The sequence below is a fragment of the Aotus nancymaae genome, unplaced genomic scaffold (genome assembly GCF_030222135.1).
Source record: "Aotus nancymaae isolate 86718 unplaced genomic scaffold, 86718_ANA_hifiasm-v0.15.2.pri h1tg000029l, whole genome shotgun sequence".
In the NCBI taxonomy this organism is placed as follows: domain Eukaryota; kingdom Metazoa; phylum Chordata; class Mammalia; order Primates; family Aotidae; genus Aotus; species Aotus nancymaae.
This window is the reverse complement of record NW_026988442.1, coordinates 79287345-79307416: the sequence shown is the minus strand read 5'-3', so window position 1 is coordinate 79307416 and position 20072 is coordinate 79287345. Positions and strand designations below refer to the sequence as shown.

Here is a 20072-nt window from a genome sequence, read left to right as displayed (position 1 = left end):
TTAAGTCTTTAATCCATCTGGAGTCAATTTTAGTGTAAGGTGTCAGGAAGGGGTCGAGTTTCTGCTTTCTGCATATGGTTAGCCAGTTTTCCCAACACCACTTATTGAACAGGGAATCCTTTCCCCACTGCTTGTTTTTATCAGGTTTGTCAAAGATCGGGTGGTTGTAGATATGTTGTGTCGCCTCCGATGCCTCTGTTCTGTTCCATTGGTCTATATCTCTGTTTTGGTACCAGTACCATGCTGTTTTGATTACCGTAGCCTTGTAGTAGAGTTTGAAGTCCGGTAGTGTGATGCCTCCTGCTTTGTTCTTTTTGCTTAGAATTGACTTGGCTATGCGGGCTCTCTTTTGGTTCCATATGAAGTTTAAGGTGGTTTTTTCCAGTTCTGTGAAGAAGGTCATTGGTAGCTTGATGGGGATAGCGTTGAATCTGTAAATTACTTTGGGCAGTATGGCCATTTTCACGATATTAACTCTTCCTAACCATGAACATGGAATGTTTCTCCATCTGTTTGTGTCCTCTCTTATTTCGTTGAGCAGTGGTTTGTAGTTCTCCTTGAAGAGGTCCTTTACGTTCCTTGTTAGTTGTATTCCTAGGTATTTTATTCTCTTTGTAGCAATTGTGAATGGCAGTTCGTTCTTGATTTGGCTCTCTTTAAGTCTATTATTGGTGTATAGGAATGCTTGTGATTTTTGCACATTGATTTTGTATCCTGAGACTTTGCTGAAGTTTGGATAGGGACACAGCCAAACCATATCACTTGCCTTGTGGAACTTTTACATTTTTATTAAATAAAGTTTATCAAGCTTTTCCTTTATAGCATCTAGGATATCACTTCTAGCAGCCACAAAGGCAAGCCACATAAAACTTAAAATATAATAGTAGCCACATTAAAAAAGTAAAAAAAGGTAAAATTATCTTTAAAAATATATTTTATTTAACCCATTGTAGCAAAATATGATCATTTCAACATGATATCAATACATAAAAACTATTCATGGGATAATTTACATTCTTTTTTTCTTATAAATTCTTAGAAATCTGGTGTGTATTTTATATTTCAGGGACATTTCAGTTTGGACTAGGCTTATTTCAAGTGTTTATTAGCCACAGGTGGCTAATGGCTACAATATTAGATAGCTCAGGTCAGTATCTTTGTTAAGGCAAGTCTACAGCAGCCTTAGGTCTGTGGCTAGTTTAGTGCTACCAAGATCTGGCCCTTCCAGGGTTGGTCCAGTGAGGTCTCTTCATTATGGTTGGTGGAAACTTTAACATTCCCCAGCTCTGCATGACTTTAGGAACTGTTTGGCTTATCACTCCTGAATTACCCCTACCCCACCCCACACGTTGCTCTTTCTTCAGTGTAATATTTTGCCTAGCTCTTGGAGTTTCATCTGCACGTTCCCATTTAGATTTGGCAAGACTCAGGACTTCTGCATAGATCTCTGGAACTCTTTCTCTGTGTAGCTTCCTCCTTTCCAGTACTCTTCTTTGTAAAGTCCAGCAGCCTCCTCCTGAATTCCAATCTCTGACTCCCTAACTCAGGAGTCCTCTCCCTGGGGTTCCCTCTCTGCCCTATGGTCTGCAAAGTGCCTCCACACAGCAGGCCTTGGTGATCCCAGGGCTTACCTTATTAGCTTATCTTCCCTGGGAGATCACAGTCCGTGCTGTGGTGCAGGTCTGGGGTTGGGTGCAGGCTGCCAGTCTAGTATTCATTTTTCTTAAGGTGAGAAGCAGAGGTCCTACTTAAAAAATAAGTTTTAGCTGGCTGCAGTGGTAAATGCCTGTAGTCCCCTCTACTCAGGATGCTGAGGCAGGAGGATTGCAAGTTCAGCCCAACCTGGACAAAATAGCAAGAACCCCATCTTTAAATGAAAACAAAACACAAACGGTTTTGAGTTTATTAGTTTTACTAATACTTTGATCTTTATTAATCCCTTCCTACAGTCTTGTTCAGTTTTATTCTTTTTATAACTTGGTGTATTTTTATTCTTTCTTTTTTATTGGAACTAATTAGCGCTATGAGTTTTTCAGGGATTCCTTTAGCTATTTCCACAGGTTCTGATATGCAATATTTTTGTGATCATTATTCTCTAGATAATCTGCAACTTGAGTTTTGCTTTTCTCTTTGACAAAAAATTGTTTCAGAGACTTTAAAAAGATGTTTGAGATGGTAGAGTTTTATGTTTCAGTTTTCTGGTTTTGTTATTTAGTTATATTGTATTATAAATCAAGTTATATATATTATTTATAATTTTTGAAGATATTTTAAGTTTTCTTTGTAGCTTAATAGTCATGATAAACCTTTGTAAACAAGCTATTATTCACTTTTTACTGTAAATTATGTATTGACTTTAAATGAGTCCATGTTATCAATCTGAGTATATACATTTAAATTTACAAAAATATAGTGTGTGTGTGTGTGTGTGTGTGTGTTTACTTTGGGTGCCAGTGTAAGATTATATTTCAAAAATGAAATTTTCTTCTAAAAAATGTGAAAACCACTAGGCAATGTGACCTCAAAAGTTACCTAGAATGTGTAGAATGGGAATATAAATTCGTACTGGCCCTAGAGCAGAGCGAGCCCTGAGTTGTTGAGATCAAAGCATACCCAGAGTATTTTTTCCTTTCATTTTTCATTCCTTTTCTTTCTTTCTTGTACACAATATGCTAATAAAACATCTAGATTACATAGACCATGGTCAGGTGCTATACTAGTCTGTTATCAACAAGTGAGAGCACATTAAACCTTTTTTAATTGGCCTTAGGAAAAGCAAAAGTAAAATGAAAATTTAATTCTCCTGGACCTTTTTTCAAAATGTATTTTTCCATCTATACTGTAAAGAGTGAATTTTAATTAGCTTGATTCTCACTGGCCATGCATTTGTAATTTGTGTTCACTCTTTGGGAAAGAAGAATTTGATGAAAGGAACCAGATAATAGTGGAAATCTTGTCTGAGCAGAACAAATTGGAATTATTCAATATGATAGGGAGATGAGAAGCATTGAGACTGGTGACTAACAAAAATAAAAACCACAACACCTCTCCCCAAAATGCCACTGGTCTGCCTGGCACAGTCTTGTCTGAGCACGGGGAGACAGCACAACAGCATGGAATGTGCTTTTGGTGCCTCTGGACCTTTCTGGTGGGTCACTTAATTCCCCATCCTCAATTTCCCCATCTGTAAAATGGGGGTAATAATCTCTACCTATTGTGAGGATTGAGAGAAATGAATTATGTGAAAGTGCCTGACATGATTTGAAAAGAGAGAAGTGGACAGGGGGAGGCATGTATGCATGAGTGAGTGAGAGAGAAAGAGAGAGAGAGAGTGTGTGTGTGTGTGTTCAGGACAGGGGAATCTGTGAGTACATCCTAGTACAGTCCAGTGTTTCGATGTGTCCCATTCAAAATGAATTTCCTGTGGGATAGCAAACAACCAGAGTCTTCTGCTGAGGAGTCTATTTAGAGTCCTCACCTGCAGGTAGGAAAGCCCCAGGAGTCCATGTTTACCCCCATAATGCTACTCCTGTGAGTTTTGTGGGACAGGTGAGAGGCCATCTACATTCTTCAGTTGAATGCAGTGCACCAATGAGGAAATGAGTTAGGCGTTTCTCCACCAATGCTAACAAGCAGGTCAGGCAGCACACATTGGGGTTGGAGAGGCCGCCCGCAAAGCTTATTATTTAGGGTGCTGTGTCAAGTTGTCAGAGAGGGAGGAGGTAATCTTCTTGGCTTTGGAGCTTGTGATTTAACAAAGAGAGCAAACAGAAAACATGAAAGCCACATATGAAGTTAATTTTAAAGATCCAGGGGTCATACAGGGTTTTTGTTTGTTTTTTCCTAGACAATGTTAAAATCAAATAATCCTTGAGGTCATCAGGCCATGGCTCGAGGGTTGGGTGCAGAAAGTACAGTCCTGTCGGGGCGTGGTGGGTCACGCCTATAATCCCAGCACTTTGGGAACCTGAGGTGGGAGGATCACTTGTGGTCAGGAGTTTGAGACCAGCCTGGCCAACATGGTGAAACCCTGTCTCTACTAAAAATACAAAAAATTAGCTGGGTGTAGTGGTGTGCACCTGTAATCTCAGCTACTCAGGAGACTGAGGCAGGAGAATCACTTGAACTGGGAAGTGGAGGTTGCATTGAGCAGAGATCATGCCCTTGCACTCCAGCCTGGGCAAAAAGAGCAAAACTCTGTCAAAAAAAGAAAAAAAAAGTACAGTCCCATGTTTCTATGTGCACCATTCAGGAGGAATTTCCTAAGCACCTACTGCATTCCTAACATTAGGAGTACAAACTCATGGATCAGACAGATCTGGATTAATTTCTAAATCTGTCAGTTACCATTTTAAAAAAATTGTATATATTTAAGGTGTGTAGCATGTTTTGATATAAAAAGTGAAATGATTACTACAGTCAAGCAAAGTAACGTGTCTGTCACCTTCCACAGTGATTCCTTTTTGTGTGTGTTGCACCTAAAATGGACTCTCTACAAATTTTTAATATACCTTGCCACATTATTAACTATTGTCTTGTGGCTGTATAAATCTGTAGACTTATTCATTTTGTCCTTTGACCTCCATGTCCCCATTTCCTCTCCCTTCCAGGCCTTGGTAATCACCTTTCTACTCTTTGTTTCTATGTATTTAACTTTATTTTAGATTCCACATCTAAGTAAGACCTTGTTGTCACTCCCTCTTTTATGGCCTTGGGGAAGCATAGGTCCTCCAGACGGCAGAACTGCTTCATCTTTAAAATGATTACCTCGGTGTGGGGATTGGGATAATTTAAAGCTGTTTTCAGCACAGGGCCTGCAGGCTTGTGCTGGGCCCCTAGAATGTACAGGTAAAGGGGATCCATGTTATTCCTTCCAGGCAGAGGTTCTGACTTTGTTTAATTTTGCCACTCCCTGCCAAGGGGCATTTAGCAATGTGTGGAGACATTTGGCTGTCACTATGGGTGTGTGCATGCAGGTGCTAAACATCCTACAACGCATAGGGCAGCCTTCCTCCCTCTTCACTGCTCATTCCCTCTGACTGTGTAATTAGAAGACGAAAATGGGTCCATTCGAGGGAAAAGATCATGATCCTTAATGCTGTTTTTACACGCGGCCTTGTCAGAGCCTCCAGCCTCCTCCAGCTGTCTTCTACTCCTTCTAAGCACAGCTCCTTCTGGAGGGCACGCCTCCCACCTGGGGCCTCCTGGCGGAGTGCCATCCTCATCACAGGTGCACGCCACTACGCCCAGCTAATTTTTTGTATTTTTAGTAGAGACAGGATTTCACCATGTTGGCCAGGGTGGTCTCAAACTCCTGACCACAAGTGATCCTCCTACCTCAACTTCCCAAAGTGCTGGGATTATAGGCTTGATCCAATATACCTGTCCCCAGTTAAAGACCTCTCGAAAGCGGTCTGCGCCTTGCAGTGAAACTGAAAGGAGAGACCCCGGGTCTTCGCGTCCCTCCCTGCGAAGGCGAGGCAGGGCCCTGCGCAGAACACCGGGAGTTCTCTGGGGAAAGGCAGAGTTTTTATGGGGGATCCTGCCAGCCTGCTTGGGGCCGACATCCTAACGCAGGGGCTGCAAGCAGCGCACAGCCCAGCTGTCCTTGGCAAACACCCCCAGTGCCCCGAAGGCAGCGCCTGCTGGCTACTCCGGGGCGCCCCGGTCAAGCCACCCACAGAGGAGCCGTGACCCCGCCTTTGAAGGGGCCCCAGGGCAGCGGTGGGAGTGGGGGCTGGGCGGGCGAGGGGAAGTTTGTCTTTTTCCCAGCTCGGGAGGGCTCGCCAGCTGCCCCGGGGCTGCACCTCCTTGGGACGCTCGTCGGGTAGGAGCGCCGCGGCTGGCTCAGCGGTGGCCGCCTGGGTGACCCGGGAGGTGGGTCGCTCGGAGCTCGGGAGCCAGTATCTGATTTCAGGGACCGTGCCTATGCGCTGAGTCAAACCCCGCCGCTGGGCTGGGTCTGCCGCGGGGCCGCTGAGCACAGTCAGCTGTGGTTAATGATTAATCGCTGACCACCCCGCCTCCCGCAGCTCCGGAGAGGGTGCTCCGGGAGCGTGGCCCGGGGCCCACAAGTGCCGGCAGCTGGAAGGGAAGAGAGCTGCGAGGCGGAGCGTGCCCTGGGCGAAGAGCGGCAGAGGCGCAACGCCAGGGGCTGCGGGTCTCACTCCCAGCCAGCCTGGAGTTGAGAACGTTCTTCCTCCGCCCTCTCCCCGCCTCGCCCCCGCTACACACACTTCCAAACCGCCACATCCAGGCGCCTCCTGGGCCTCTCCTAGGTTGGGCTGCTCCAGGAAGCTTCCGTGAAAGCACCTGAAATACTAAGTTACTTTTGCCAGGAGAACTCGAGTGAGATAAAGTCGAGCGCCCACTCAGGTGAGTTTGCAGCCGAGAACTTAGGGCTCTGCTGGGAGGAGAAAGGGAAGCTGAGAGTCTTTGGACCGGGTAGCCTGGCGCTGTTTCTGATGGCTTCACCCAGCCTCCCCGGCAGTGACTGCTCCCATATCATCGATCACAGCCATGTCCCCGAGTTTGAAGTGGCCACCTGGATCAAAATCACCCTTATCCTGGTGTACCTGGTCATCTTCGTGATGGGCATTCTGGGGAACAGCGTCACCATTCGGGTCACCCAGCTGCTGCAGAAGAAAGGCTACTTGCAGAAGGAGGTGACGGACCACATGGTGAGTTTGGCTTGCTCGGACATCTTGGTGTTCCTCATCGGCATGCCCATGGAGTTCTACAGCATCATCTGGAACCCTCTGACCACGCCCAGCTACACCCTGTCCTGCAAGCTGCATACTTTCCTCTTCGAGGCCTGCAGCTACGCCACGCTGCTGCACGTGCTGACCCTCAGCTTTGAGCGCTACATCGCCATTTGTCATCCCTTTAGGTACAAGGCTGTGTCGGGACCTTGCCAGGTAAAGCTGCTGATTGCCTTTGTCTGGGTCACCTCCGCCCTGGTGGCACTGCCCTTGCTTTTTGCCATGGGTACTGAGTACCCCCTGGTGAACGTGCCCAGCCACCGGGGTCTCACTTGCAACCGCTCCCGCACCCGCCACCACGAGCAGCCCGAGACCTCCAACATGTCCATCTGTACCAACCTCTCCAGCCGCTGGACCGTGTTCCAGTCCAGCATCTTCGGCGCCTTCGTGGTCTACTTCGTGGTCCTGCTCTCCGTAGCCTTCATGTGTTGGAACATGATGCAGGTGCTCATGAAAAGCAAGCAGGGCACGCTCGCCGGGGACGCGCGGGAGCCGCAGCTGAGGAAGTCCGAGAGCGAAGAGAGCAGGACCGCCAGGAGGCAGACCATCATCTTCCTGAGTGAGTCCTAGGTGGGGGACAACGCGCGAGCGGCCTCCCAACCTTTCCCCGCCCCTGCCCCGTGCCACTGCCTGTGACCCAGGGGAATTCTTGCCTTAGAAGTGTACACCGAAGTTCACTGAGATGTAAGAGCCTTGTAGCAGAATGAGGGCATTGCTCTGGGTCTCTGGATGTTTCTATGTTTTGGGGATTCATGGTGGGTTATGGTGAAAGAGCACTAGACCAGATCTCAGAAGGTCTGGGTGTATTCCAGAACATCACTGCTGTGACCTTTGGCAAGTCACAAAAAAATCTTCGGTAAAATGGGGACAATAATATTAGAGAATATGAAAGACAAATTAGATAATGCAAGAGGGGTGAAAGTCCTTTGCAAAAGACCAAGTTCTGCAGAGATAAAGGGGACAGTCTTATCTAGCTCTGTCTCAACCCCGGGAAGCCTTTCTCGGGCGATTAGCTTTTGTTCCCATTTTTCTCCTCTGTTGGGGAAAGCAGGCTGTGAGGGACACACACTCTTGGGCTCTGGTCTTTTATTCCTTGGAGCCTCTCCTACCCAATCTTAAGACGTGGGAGCTCTCAGATAGCACTCCCCAGGGCTTGGGTTTCTGCCACCGTGGGTCTATTCCAGAGCAACCTGGCAGGACGGCCTGTTTATCTGATCCAGAAAATCTGTCTTCACCGATTCCTAGGATTTGAATAATCTCCTCATAGACCAATTCTTAGGCTTGCTCTCCAAACTTTTGTTGTGATACAAGTATTTAATGTTGAGGCCTTCTCTATTTGAAAAGAGCCCACAGATCTGTTGACCCCAAAGCCTTTAGAAGAGGGGCTTAGTCGCTGGGAGACAAGGCTTTAATGGAGACACAGGAAATGTGTGTGAGCAAAGGGTTTAAAAATACGTTTTTTAGCAGAAACAGTAAAAAGGATCCATGTGGGTGTGTGAGTGTGAGTCAAGTAGGAGTAGATATTAGATATAACACGCATTTCCCCTTCTAACCTCTTCCCTGTCCGCTGTGGCATCAGGAAAAGGAATAAATCACGGTACTGTTTGTTTTAGTGTGGGCAACCGGGAAGCAGGTTCCAGGGACAGGAGGTAGACATGAGAGAGAGTTGGAAGGCACTTGGAGAGCGACAGAAAGACCTGGCTGGGTCTTGTCTCAGGCCAGTCCCTGGCTTCTAGTGGGTCACTAATTGTTAAAATTTTAGGGTCTAATTTTAAAACCTGTTAATTCAATTTGAAATAATTGCCGTAATGAATTTCAAAGTACTCAGAGGCAGCCATGGAAAAGGTGGATGATGCCCTTACCTCGTGCCCCCAGGGAGCTGGGCCTCGAGCGCTCTGGCAGAGACCAGCTGACTCAACTTTACTCTCCTTCTCACAAAATGAGAATATTTAGATGCTACTCTGTATTAGGGGCTGTGCCAGGTGACCGTTATTTCCATCTTCTAGAGGAAGAATTTGAGACTTAGAGAAGACGTAGTTCAGAATCACCTAAGTGCAGCTCCAAGATTCTCACTGTGCTTTTCAGGACAGGGAAATGCGTGTCTGTCCATGACTTTCACAGGCATGTGGTAAAAGGAAAATGAAACAAGGCAGGACTTTGGCAAGCGTAGGTAAGCCTGGTGGTGTTGCTGCCTCCTAGGGCCAGCCTTTCTGGAAGCTGGAATAGGTAACATTATCTCGAGACCTGGGAAGGGCACCCAACTCAGTCTATCACCCACTGGCTGCTACTACTCAAAATATTCCATGAAAAAATGGACATTGCATTTGCTTAAAGCTTGAATGTTTGTGGAAAGGCTAGTTCTCCTTTCCTCCAAAAGTATTCCCTTAAGCATATCTTAAATTGTAAGCTGAATTTATACTTTAGTGTGGTTAATTAAATTCCCCCCCCAACCTTTTTTTTTGAGTTGGGGGAACTGGCATGAGTGGATAAGGATTACGGCGTAGACAAGTATTAGCAAGTGGTCTTCAACTACCTCCCAGTCTAACTTAGGAATTAAGGCTGCCTTTCACCAAAGGGAAAATCATTGATTTATCATTACTCTCTGTCTGGCCAATCTCTGTGTTTTCTGTATTTCTCTGAGTAGATGTCTGTTCTCCCCGCAGTGGGTGTTTCAAGTTAAAGTCGGTCTCCATTTGCAGCATAAAATCAGAATGTCACAGACTTTTATTTAGAGCTGGATAGGACCTTGGCGATCATCTCATCCCGTTAGTAATTGCCTGGAATGCGTTTGTCCTTGCCGCTGCTCTCATTCTTTCCTTCTAGTTCTTTCCTTCTTTCCTGTACCAACTGTATATTAATCACCCACTGTGTTCCCGGCATAAAGATTGTTGAATGGCAATCAGGTGCTCAATGTGTGACAATGTCCTGGGGGAGTTTACCATTTGTATTTAGCCCATTTTCTCTGTGGTAGGTTTTCAAAGCAGTTCTCGCAAATGTCCTCCTCTCCCAATGAATTTCAAAGAGCTTTTAAAAATAGGAACCTCACTAATTAATTCAAGTTAGAAAATAAATTAATGGAGTGAAGAGGAAGAAATCATGGCCGACATTCATCAGATTAATACAATGCAATTTACTTTGTGAGTTTTATAAAACTTGTGCTTTGGGGCATTTTTAACCCAGAACAAATGAACATATAAATTGCTTACAAATTGCTGAATTTAATAGAGTGATTTAGCTGTCTTTTTGGTATTTCATTTCACAGATGGATCAAATTAAAATAAATATTTACTTATTTCAAACATATTTTAAATTTAATGTGAAATGTAAATGACATATCACAAGTAGTCCTTGGAGCTCTTGAGGCAATAAAGAAAACAAGACTGTTCCCCCCTCGTTGTTAAAAATGCTAACTTCTGCATTACAGAAACAAAATTCATAAATCTACCCAAGATATAGAAGCCTATAAAGAAAATATTAATTTTCCTCTCTTCATCTTTCACTGTTGTGCCTCAGTCTAGTAGAGGTGCTGGGCTGGCAAATAAGGAAAACAAATTGGGAACTCTGGGAGAGAAAGAGAGGCTGGGGTGCCTACTAGCTCTCAAGCAATTTACAGGAGGAAGCGATAATGATGCAAAAGTGCACATTCCTGGAAACAGGAATGTCTTGTCTTGCCTCTTGTCAATCCAGTGAGAAATCAGTACTAGACTTGGTTCCTGTTTCAAGGCTACAGCCAGTGTGGCATGGTAATATTTGTCCGATGTCAGAACAGAGGTTGCTGGTCTGGATTTCTGCCTCTTCTGGAGAAAAGGAACTGATAATTTGATTCTCTGTGCCATCTCTTGAATGTTGAGGATGTGCAAAATGAGACTTCCTTTCAAGTAAGTCTTTCCCCAGACCTCCCATCCTCTCTTTCTGAAGTCTTGTTTGGAGTTATTCTCAGTGCAGGCAGCATCCAGGTCTGTGGACACTTGTGTGTGTCTATTGCACACATGGCTTGCTGTCAAGTGTCACCCACTCAAAGTGGAATGACCAAAGTAATTAAAAAAAAAATTTGTGTAATAACTTTCAAGTGATTGGGACTCGGTTACAACTACCTCCTAGAGAACTAGAGGGCAGTGATTGGCTTTCAACTATAGTTATGAAAAAAGATTTTTACAGACAATCATGAGGTTATTAAAAAAATCATAGAAGATTCATAACTCTAGAATAATTACACTCTTTTGCATTCTATTTGCTCTCCTGAGTCAGAAGGAAAGGGAAGGAGTTACATCTAGTGGCAGGGATTACAATCAACTTGGGTTGCTCATGTTGAATATGGACGTCATTCATCGTGTGTATTTGGATGGAACAAAGGTTGAGAGTTGCTGCTGTCATGGACTACTCTAAAAATGAGGTTGATGTACATTTAGATATTCGTGATGTGGTTCAGGGAGAAGCAAAGAGAAGGAGATCAGAGTCACATCCTCTGGGTTTTTAGACTCCAGAATCAGAGGTAAAACCAAGCAGGGTCAGGGGAGAAAAAGAGAAAGAGAGAGAGAGAGAGAGAGAGAGAGAGAGAGGACAAACTGAGATGTTGACAGTTGGTCCTCTGTACTCCAGGACAATCAATACCTGAAAAGAACTTGTGAAGTTGTTTCCCTTAAAGTGGGTTAAAAACATTTGGAAACAGGTCTCATTGGGACTTGAAAGTGAAAATTATGAAAATAAATTTATTTGTATTTTATAAATATAAGTTAGAGTTACAACTATATAATCAACTTATAATCATTATTCAGAATGAATCCAATGTGGCTTTTTTGAGGGCATTATTTTTCTAACGAAAGCGTATGACAACCTTTGTGTTTCATTTTCTCAGTAAGGTTATAAAAAGGGCCTCCTTCCTTCTTTGCTATTTAAATCACCCTCATGGAAGCACCTATACTTGCATTATCCTCGCCAATTTTCCATTCTTCTGTAATTATCTGGTCTAATTCGAGCAAACCTTCACTTGTCAGCGGCTTGGCATTGGATTCATCTGTTTCTTCAGCTTCCTTTTCATTGACTTCATGAAATTCTGTACCCCGTGTGCAGGCCATAACCAAAAATATAATTAGTTTGAAAACCAGTCCCTATACTCCACTGTGTATTTGGTATTACACAGAAGTGAACTGCCTTGAAATGCTTTGAAAGTGCCCATAAGAATTCTTAGTGGTTGTTTTCTTCACTGGGTTAAATACTGGGCTTACAATCATATTTTCACAATTAGTTTTCTTAGCAAAGACTTTTCATGTGGTGTAAAGGATACATCAACACAGTCTTTGAGGGAAATACCATCAAAATTAAATTTGTGACTTTTTTAGTATAAGATATTATTTTTGACTCAAATGTTTCAATTTTTCAGAAAAAAGTTTTGCCTCGAAGATTCAGATCACCTCTATTCCCTTTATTGATGTAGACGTGGCTGTGATAAATGGTATTTCATGTTTATTTTCCTATTTGTGATATCTGTCATAAATTGCAAGTGTCCTGTGATCAGCCTGGCAGACAAATATAATAATGCTGCTTTATTTTTATAACCAGGCTGTCTCAAAGATTTCATTTCTCTGTTGGAGAGATGCATAGTTTCCAAGGAAGGGGATATTGGAATCCCAGTCCCCATTCATTAGCAAGCCTGTTCATCTGTTAGCCTCAAGGGGGCTGCCGAAATCAGTTGCACGAAGCATTTGGCTTATTAGTGCTAAAACCACTCAGAATAAAAGTCATTTGCAAGTTGAGACAGCGCAGTGGATGAATATTGAATTGGGAGTCAAGGGGCCCCTCTGGCTGTACAAGGCACGCTCGCCTGGTCCACCATTTGGAGGACACTATCGACTCCTGTCCCTTTTCCTCTGCCAGGCTGCAGCCCTGGGACCAGTCAACTGACTCTCCACCTCCACTCTTGACTATTTACTGAGCACTGGAGACAGGACTGGTCATCCTTGCTGCTGCACGTTCTCGTAAATGAATGGTGTTCAGCCTCACCTGGGCCCTGCCCTCTGGTGGATACCTTCCTTTGCAAGCACCTTCAAAGAGCTCTGGCTCCCATGCTACTCTTTCTACTTTGTTTCCAGCAAGGCTGCTCTCTGAGTGAGGGTCCTTGACTACAGTGTCATCACTGGAAAAATCTCCATCTATTCTTGCCTGTGTCTGGGTTGTTCACACTGCAGCCACTGGGATCTTGTTGACACCTCCATCTCTGACCCCAGCAAAGCAAAGCCAGTCAATGGTATCTTACGGCTCTTATGTCAACCACAGACCAAAACTCTTGACATAAGGCTCTCATATCGGCTGCCTCTCCAACTCTATCAAGTGCCATTCTCCCCTTGTATTAGTCTGCTCTGGCCAGGGTAATAACATCCCACAGACTGGATGCCTTGAGCCATAGACATTTATCTTCCCACAGTTCTGGAAGCTAGAAGTCTCAGATCAAGGTGCAGCAGGGTTGGTTTCTTCTGAGGGCTTTCTCCTTGGTTTGCAAATAGCTGTCGTCTCATTGTGTCCTCACCTGGCCTTCTCTGCACGTGAATTCTCCTGGTGTCTCTTCCTTTTCTTATAAGGATGCTGGTCCTATCAGTTTAGGGCCCCACCCTTACAACTTCATTTAACTTGAATTACCTCCCAAAGCCCCAATTTCCAAATACAATCACACTGTGGCTTAGGCCTTTAACATGTGAATTTGCAGGGGGCACAGTTCAGTTTATAACACCCCTTAATTACCTTATTCCACTGGCTCCCCTTCAAGTCCTTCAAATAACCATGACTGGCTCTCTTCCCCCATGCTGCCTGTGTATGGATTGTTTCCTCTGCGTGGAGTGCTTTTCTGTCTTTCTCTGCTCTCTACCTCCTCCCCACTTCCATCCCCTTCCCCTGGTTAATATCTTTCTCCTCTCTCAGATTTCCCCAGGGAAGCTGGCCCATCCTCCCTGACTCCATTAAACCTCCCTCAAAACAAGACTTGCAGTTGTCATTTTACATTTAATTGTGCCATCACTCGATTGATGTCTGTCTTCCTTCTAATTCCTTGAGGACGGGAGCATGCACTAATTTCCCTCAACACTGTACCTCATTCCAGCATAGCATCTAGCACATAGCAGGTGGTCAGTGATTATTTGTTGACTGAACAAATGAATGAATGAGCCTCAGCTTGGAATTGAGAGGCAATGTTCTGTTTTCCCTTGGGCATGCATTCTTACAGAAGTGTTCTGGTTCATCTGAACCAAAGATGCTCTCTTTGAAAGGGATATGATTCCTCTGAGGCCTCTGAAGTCAAGCCATCATGGAGAACATTTAAGACTTGCTTTACCCTGAGCAAATCTACACTCTGTGCTAATCGGACCCTGAATGTTAGCTTTAACCATGTATACCTGCCAGAAGGAACCATGAAATGAAAGTGATTAGGGTGGTGAACAGTCCTTGTTAAACTCTGTTGAGCAAGATGTTAAATGCAATGATACAACCCTAAACATTACTTCTTAGCAGGCTCTTTCACCACTTGTTAACAAGGGGGTACTCAAGGTAATGAGGATGCAGTGGGGGTGACATTTTGAAAATATTAAACCCAATGTGTTTATATTTCCACCTTAAATTGCAACCACTTGTAGCTATGTCTCTCAAGTGTGAGCCACACTTATCATCCTAGGGAAGGAAAAACCAGCTTCTACCTGGGACAAAGGTGTTGTGGAAGAGGATGGAATTATTGACCTCTTTAGCTGGGCAATTATCTTGAAAGCCAGGCTTTGTGAAGGATGAAAAGGATTACCTAACCTCATACCTCTCCCTTCAATGTATTACGAGCCCAGACTAGTGGACTAGATCAGCCAGTTCCAGATGAGACCATAGCTACGGGGTTTGGAATTTATCCTTGGGAAGCCTTGTAAGGTTTTAAGAAGTTAAACAGCACAGTTGAATTTCTAGTGCTGCCCCTAGAGTGACAGCATTTGTTGCAATTGGGGTCAAAGTACAGGCCTGGCTGTGTTTATAGAATAAAAAACAGACAACCCTTCATTGGGACACAGTTCTGGTAGAGTAGCTGATACTAGTGAGTTCTCCTTTCCATTAGCCAGAGCTCTGACCCTTGATTTCTCCAAGTCTTGTGGCTGCCACTGCCCTCCATGGCCAGACAGTGACTGCTTCCATTCAGCAACTTCCCCATTTCCAGCAAGGAGGCCCGAGCTGCCCCCACGTTGCTCAGGCTCTGGTTAGGAGGTGGCCCTAGGGAGCTGAGCTATGTCACAGTAGCTCTCACCTGTCGTCTCTTTTGCCCAAGGGTCTATTCATTCTTCCGTGACTATCTCCAATCTCTGCTTCTTCTGTGATGCCTTCCTGGACTACACCAGCCTATACTGATCTTCCTATGCTTGGTGAGCCATCTTAGACATTTCTCAGAAGAGGACACAGATGATGTCTCCTGATTGTATTGGAACTCCCTAAGATCAGGGACCCAGCACTGTTGTACATTTTCAACCTTCCTCACTGGGCTGGGGGCACAGTGGCCATGCATTGCTTGAGAGGTTGAGGGATTGAAGTTCTCTGACAGTGGCTGCTGCTCCTGAAATGGAGGGAAAGCACCCTCACTATGATCCTCAGGAAGCTCTACCAGCCTTTCCTTCTTTCCCTGTGCTAGGAAGAATTCTGAAATGGCCTCCAAAATGCCTGGTCCCCAAGGCGTACATATCATCTCCGAGTTATTCAATCAAACACGAATCTAGTGTTGCAAGCAGGAAAGTAATTTAAGTTCCCAAGTCTGTTGACCTTAAAATAGGGAGATTTTCTGTGTGGGTTTAACCAAGTCACATGAACCTTTAAAACTAGGTCTAGAGGTCAGAGGTAGGAGAACTAAGAGACTCAAAGCATGAGAGGCATTTGACCAGGGAGAAATTCTCCATTGCTGGCTTCAGATATAAAGGGAACTGGCAGAGAATATAGGTAGGTTCTAGGAGCTGAGAGCACCAGCAAGAAAATGGGCCCTGAATAAGATTAGAGATAAATTTCCCCCAGAACTTCTAGAAAAGAGCTCAGCCTGGCCTACACCTTGAGAACTCAGGCATACCCTGCCTGGATCTCTGATCTATAGAATTGTGTGCTAATAAGTGTTATTTCAAGCCACTAAATTTTTGATAATTTGCTATGTACTGATAAAAACTAGTAAATTCACTGAACTCTAGTAAAGGAGCTCCCTGCCTTATTTATAACTTCCAAGACAGGTTCAATCTCCAGGAGCTTCTCTTTGAAAAGTCTCACCTTCCAAGAACTGCCTTTGGTGCAGCCATTCACAGATCCACCAACCGCTTACTGATCACCTACCTGCTCGGTGCTAATGATCCGGAGCACCATGGAATGTTCACTGGACTCTTAGACTCTCGTTTAGAGAATTCAAAATTTATGGGTTTGAGTCCCACCAGCTGGATTTTTAGAATGCTGATTCCTCGATAGTCAAAAAGGAAAATGGTATTGAATTGATCTTACAATTATCATCCTTTTGGTAGTTCTACTGCCTCTAGCCTGGCACTTACTAGGTGCTGTATAAATGTTCGGTGAATAAGTTGATGTCTGGGCAGCTTCGCTGCTTCCCGGATTCCTCCTCACCAGAGGGGAGATACCTGCAGCCCTCATCATTTGGCTTCAAATGGAGAAAATGTGTCAGGGAGGAACCCAATTGTGGTGCCGAAGCAAGTCTGAATAAGAGAAGTGTCTTGAGCTAACAAACTTTATTATTTACTGATTTTAGAGCCTTTGCCAATTTAGAAACTTGACAGAAATTCTTGTTTATACTTACCGTGTATAAGAGCCATTTGGGCAAGCAGAGGGTTTAGCACTGAGGCCACTGCTTTGCACACCTTAGGCTGGGTAGTTGGAGAGCAGTGGTGTTATTGGTACCTGACAGATAGAGACTGGGAGGCAAGGCTGCAGCATCAAGTTGCCATTGTGCTTGTTCAATGTCTAACTGTCCATGAAACCAACAGCATGCAGAAATGGGGGCAAGCCCAGCTGGGAGTAATGAAGTTCATTGAACTTGCAGCGAGAAGCCATTCTCTTTCTCTAGTGAAGAGGAAAGAAAAAATCAACTCTGCTTTAGAAATAAAACACTTTACACAGAGTGCTTGGGCCAGAGATGAAATAATTTGACTTTATATATTCTATTCTATTTGGCTTTATATATTATATAGGTTATATATTGTATGAGCATGTAATATAACTATCACTCTCTTATACTACATATAATTCTTTGGAGACATGATATACTCAGCAGAAATAAAATTTCTGGCATATTTTTGGGTCTACTTTCTATAAGCTGCCATTCTGAAGGATTGAATATCACATTGAAATGACAGCTACATCTTTATTTTTCAGGTGTGGAGTCTCACTGTGTTGCCCAGGTTGGAGTGCAGTGGCTATTCACAGGCATGATCATAGTGCACTGCAGCTTTGATCTCCTGGGATTAAGCAGTCCTCCTGCCTTAGCCTCTTGGTAGCTAGGAATGCAGGTGTGTACCACCATACTCAGCTTTTAAGCTGTACTTTAAAAAATATATTTAAGACAGCTGATGGGTTGTCACTGTTTTTCAAGTTAAAATTTACCCTTGATGGGGTGACAAGTGAGTCACCTTGGTGATTGAAGGTTGCTGTAGATATCCTTTAGAGAAGATGAAAAAAACTTCTGTAGGAACAGGCTGTTCTTCTTAGACCTGGGGTTTTCCTCATTATTGAATCTCTTACAAGCTCACTTCCTCCAAGAAGCCTGCCTGGACTGACTTTACCCTTCTCTAGTCATTCCAGCAGATCTTCACATTTCATTTGTTGGTTCATTCATCAAGTATTTATGAAACTTAAGTTGTACTTAATGCCATTTATACCATAGAGATCAAAATGCTGGTTCCTCTTCCCAGGAACTTCGCGTTTCTCTAATTGGGACATCAAAATATAAAGGCAGAGCCTTGTAAAAGCCTAAAAAATAACACTTGATGCAGGGTCTAGGTTTGTGACTGTTTATGAAGTAAGCTAGTTTTAGTGAACATTCTGCTGGAAGTTTTAAGAGAGTGGCTAACTGGGCTTCATTCCAGAGATGTAGTTACAGTCTCGATATTCACAGTATGGTCCAGGGACCTGCAGCATAGCATCACCTGGGAAATTGTAAACAACAGAGTATTGGGCCACACCCATGCCAGGTGAATTGCAATCTGCATTGTAAACAGATCCCTGGAATACTTATGCCCTAACACCAGGGTGTGAGAAGAACTGATCTACAACATTTGGAATGGATTCTTTTATGTCAGTACAGAAAAGGGTGAATTGGGAAGGCCTAAACTCACCAGTTGTGATAAGAACTATCAATCACTTGTGTAGTTGTAACAGGTGGGAATGTGCTCCATGACACAGACTTAAGAAACATTGTATTATTTCTAAAAAGAAACTTAAATCTGGCTCCAAGCCCTCATTTGCAAGGTGGTGAAAATTTTAATCTTAGTAGTCGGGCCTTCCCTTTCTCATGTTGTATCAAAATTCAAAGGGCTTATGAGATGCCCAGAAAATGAGGCATTTGGTCCTTCGTTCATAGTTCTTGCTATTGCCCCTTCTGCTCTATGATTCTGCTGCCAGGGCTGGCCAGAGCACTAGGGCCAGCCAGCCAAAGGGCTGGCCTTTATATTTTATCTTCATTCCTCATAGCATCATCAGCATGAGAATATCATTATCCTCACTTTGCAGAATTGCCCGAGGTCATCAACCATTGAGATTTGAGCTCGGATCTGGCATGTTTCGAAGCCCATGTTCTTTCCCCAAGCAGAGGGAGAGTCTCTCAAAAGAGAATACGCTCCAGTGGGAAAACTTGTTTTGAATGGTCAACATGGGAGAGGCAAGAAATTACAATGCCAAGTCTGGTGGACATTTATCTTGCTTTTAGGCTACCCAGCAGCTTTTGGCTGCTTTTTATGTTTGGGAAATTTCCATCTTTCTGAGTCCTGCTTCCTCAAGATAATGGTCAGAAGCTTGCTTTCCCAGCATCCTTTGCAGCCAGAGTGCAGCATTGGCCTGGTCTGTGCCAGTCACGTGCACTGGCATGAGAGTCTTATTTGGAAGAGAAGGATAGGGAAGAGCAATAGCCACATGGAGTCTCTTTGGGGATAGGGTCAGTGTGTGACAAATGGAGTTAAAGGAGTGCAAAGTGGCTCTTAGGGAGCAAAGACAGAAAAGCTAAGGGCAGCATCCTAAACCAGATGTTGGCAGCACCTCTGCATTGTGCATTCTGGTGGGATAACCTCATGTGATTCTCTGGCCCTCCCAGGGATTATGTGAAATAACTAATAACCTTAGTTCTGGATGAAACTGGAATGGGCTGTGTTGTTTGCCCTAAGAACTCTGCATGTCCAGAAAGTAGGTAATAAAATGATTTGACTGAAGTAGGGAGATCCAGAAGGCAGCAGTGATGAATTTAGACTGAAAAGTAGACTGAACTAAATATAGAGGAAGTTGATATCTCGGCTAATGGATTAAGACTATCTATTGGAGGCCATGGGAGCCATGGAAGGCTTTTGAGAGGAGAAGTGGCAGGAAGGAATGCAAAAAGGTTGATGTGGACATGGCGTGTGTTGCTGGCAGGGAGAGGCAGTGTGAGGGGCACAGGTGTGGAAGTGGCCTTGGGTTCTGATGACAGTCTGTGGTTAGGTTTAGCCATAAAGGGTGGTAGTTATCAACTGCTGAACATTACAATGACCTGTGGAACTATTAACAATAGACTCCAGTCTATTGATATCAAAACCTTTGGTGGGTAAAGCCCTGGACATTGGCATTATTTAAGTCTGTAGGTGACTCCAATGTGCAGCCAGGGTTGAGAACGGGAGATGGGGAGTTGGAAAGGCAGGCTGGGGCTGGCTGGGGAGACCTTGACTTTAGTAACTGTGCCAAGGTTCTTTGACTACAGGACACCAAACCAGATTCTAAGTTATTTAACAAGAAGGAATTTATTGGAACTATGGGGGTTAGCTCACCAAGTCAAAGGAAATGCTAAAAAACCAGATTTATCAGGGGCCTAGGGAGTAGAAATTCATGGACAACCAGCTTAGCCTCCACCATCAAGAAGGTCTCAGGTTCGGGCATCATCCCATCTTTGTTGCCACTCCAACCAGGGATGAGAACCTTGTTGGGCTGGCGAAGGCTGCTCATCCAGCCACTCTGAGGCTGAGAAGAGGGCAGGTGATGGACAGTGCCATCAAGACTATAGGCAGCGAGAGACGTGGTCCCCAAAGGAGACCCATGTTCTACCCAGGAAAGCAGGTTACAGAGCCAGAGAGCAGAAAC

At 44.3% G+C, this 20072-nt stretch overlaps 1 protein-coding gene across 2 annotated transcripts in view; it reads left to right on the top strand.

The window, feature by feature from the left end:
- The first annotated feature begins 6108 nt into the window (after window positions 1-6108).
- The window catches only part of GPR39 (G protein-coupled receptor 39), a 222331-nt gene continuing 208367 nt past the window's right edge, over window positions 6109-20072 (top strand). Inside the window, exons 1-2 of one of the 2 annotated variants that reach the window (XM_012468423.3) lie at window positions 6109-6375; window positions 6518-7320. In XM_012468423.3, coding sequence (XP_012323846.1) covers window positions 6591-7320 — 730 coding nt within the window. In that variant the 5' untranslated portion in view covers window positions 6109-6375; window positions 6518-6590. Of the gene's footprint in view, window positions 7321-20072 lie in introns of both variants that reach the window. The other variant, XM_012468421.3, reaches the window with a different exon arrangement.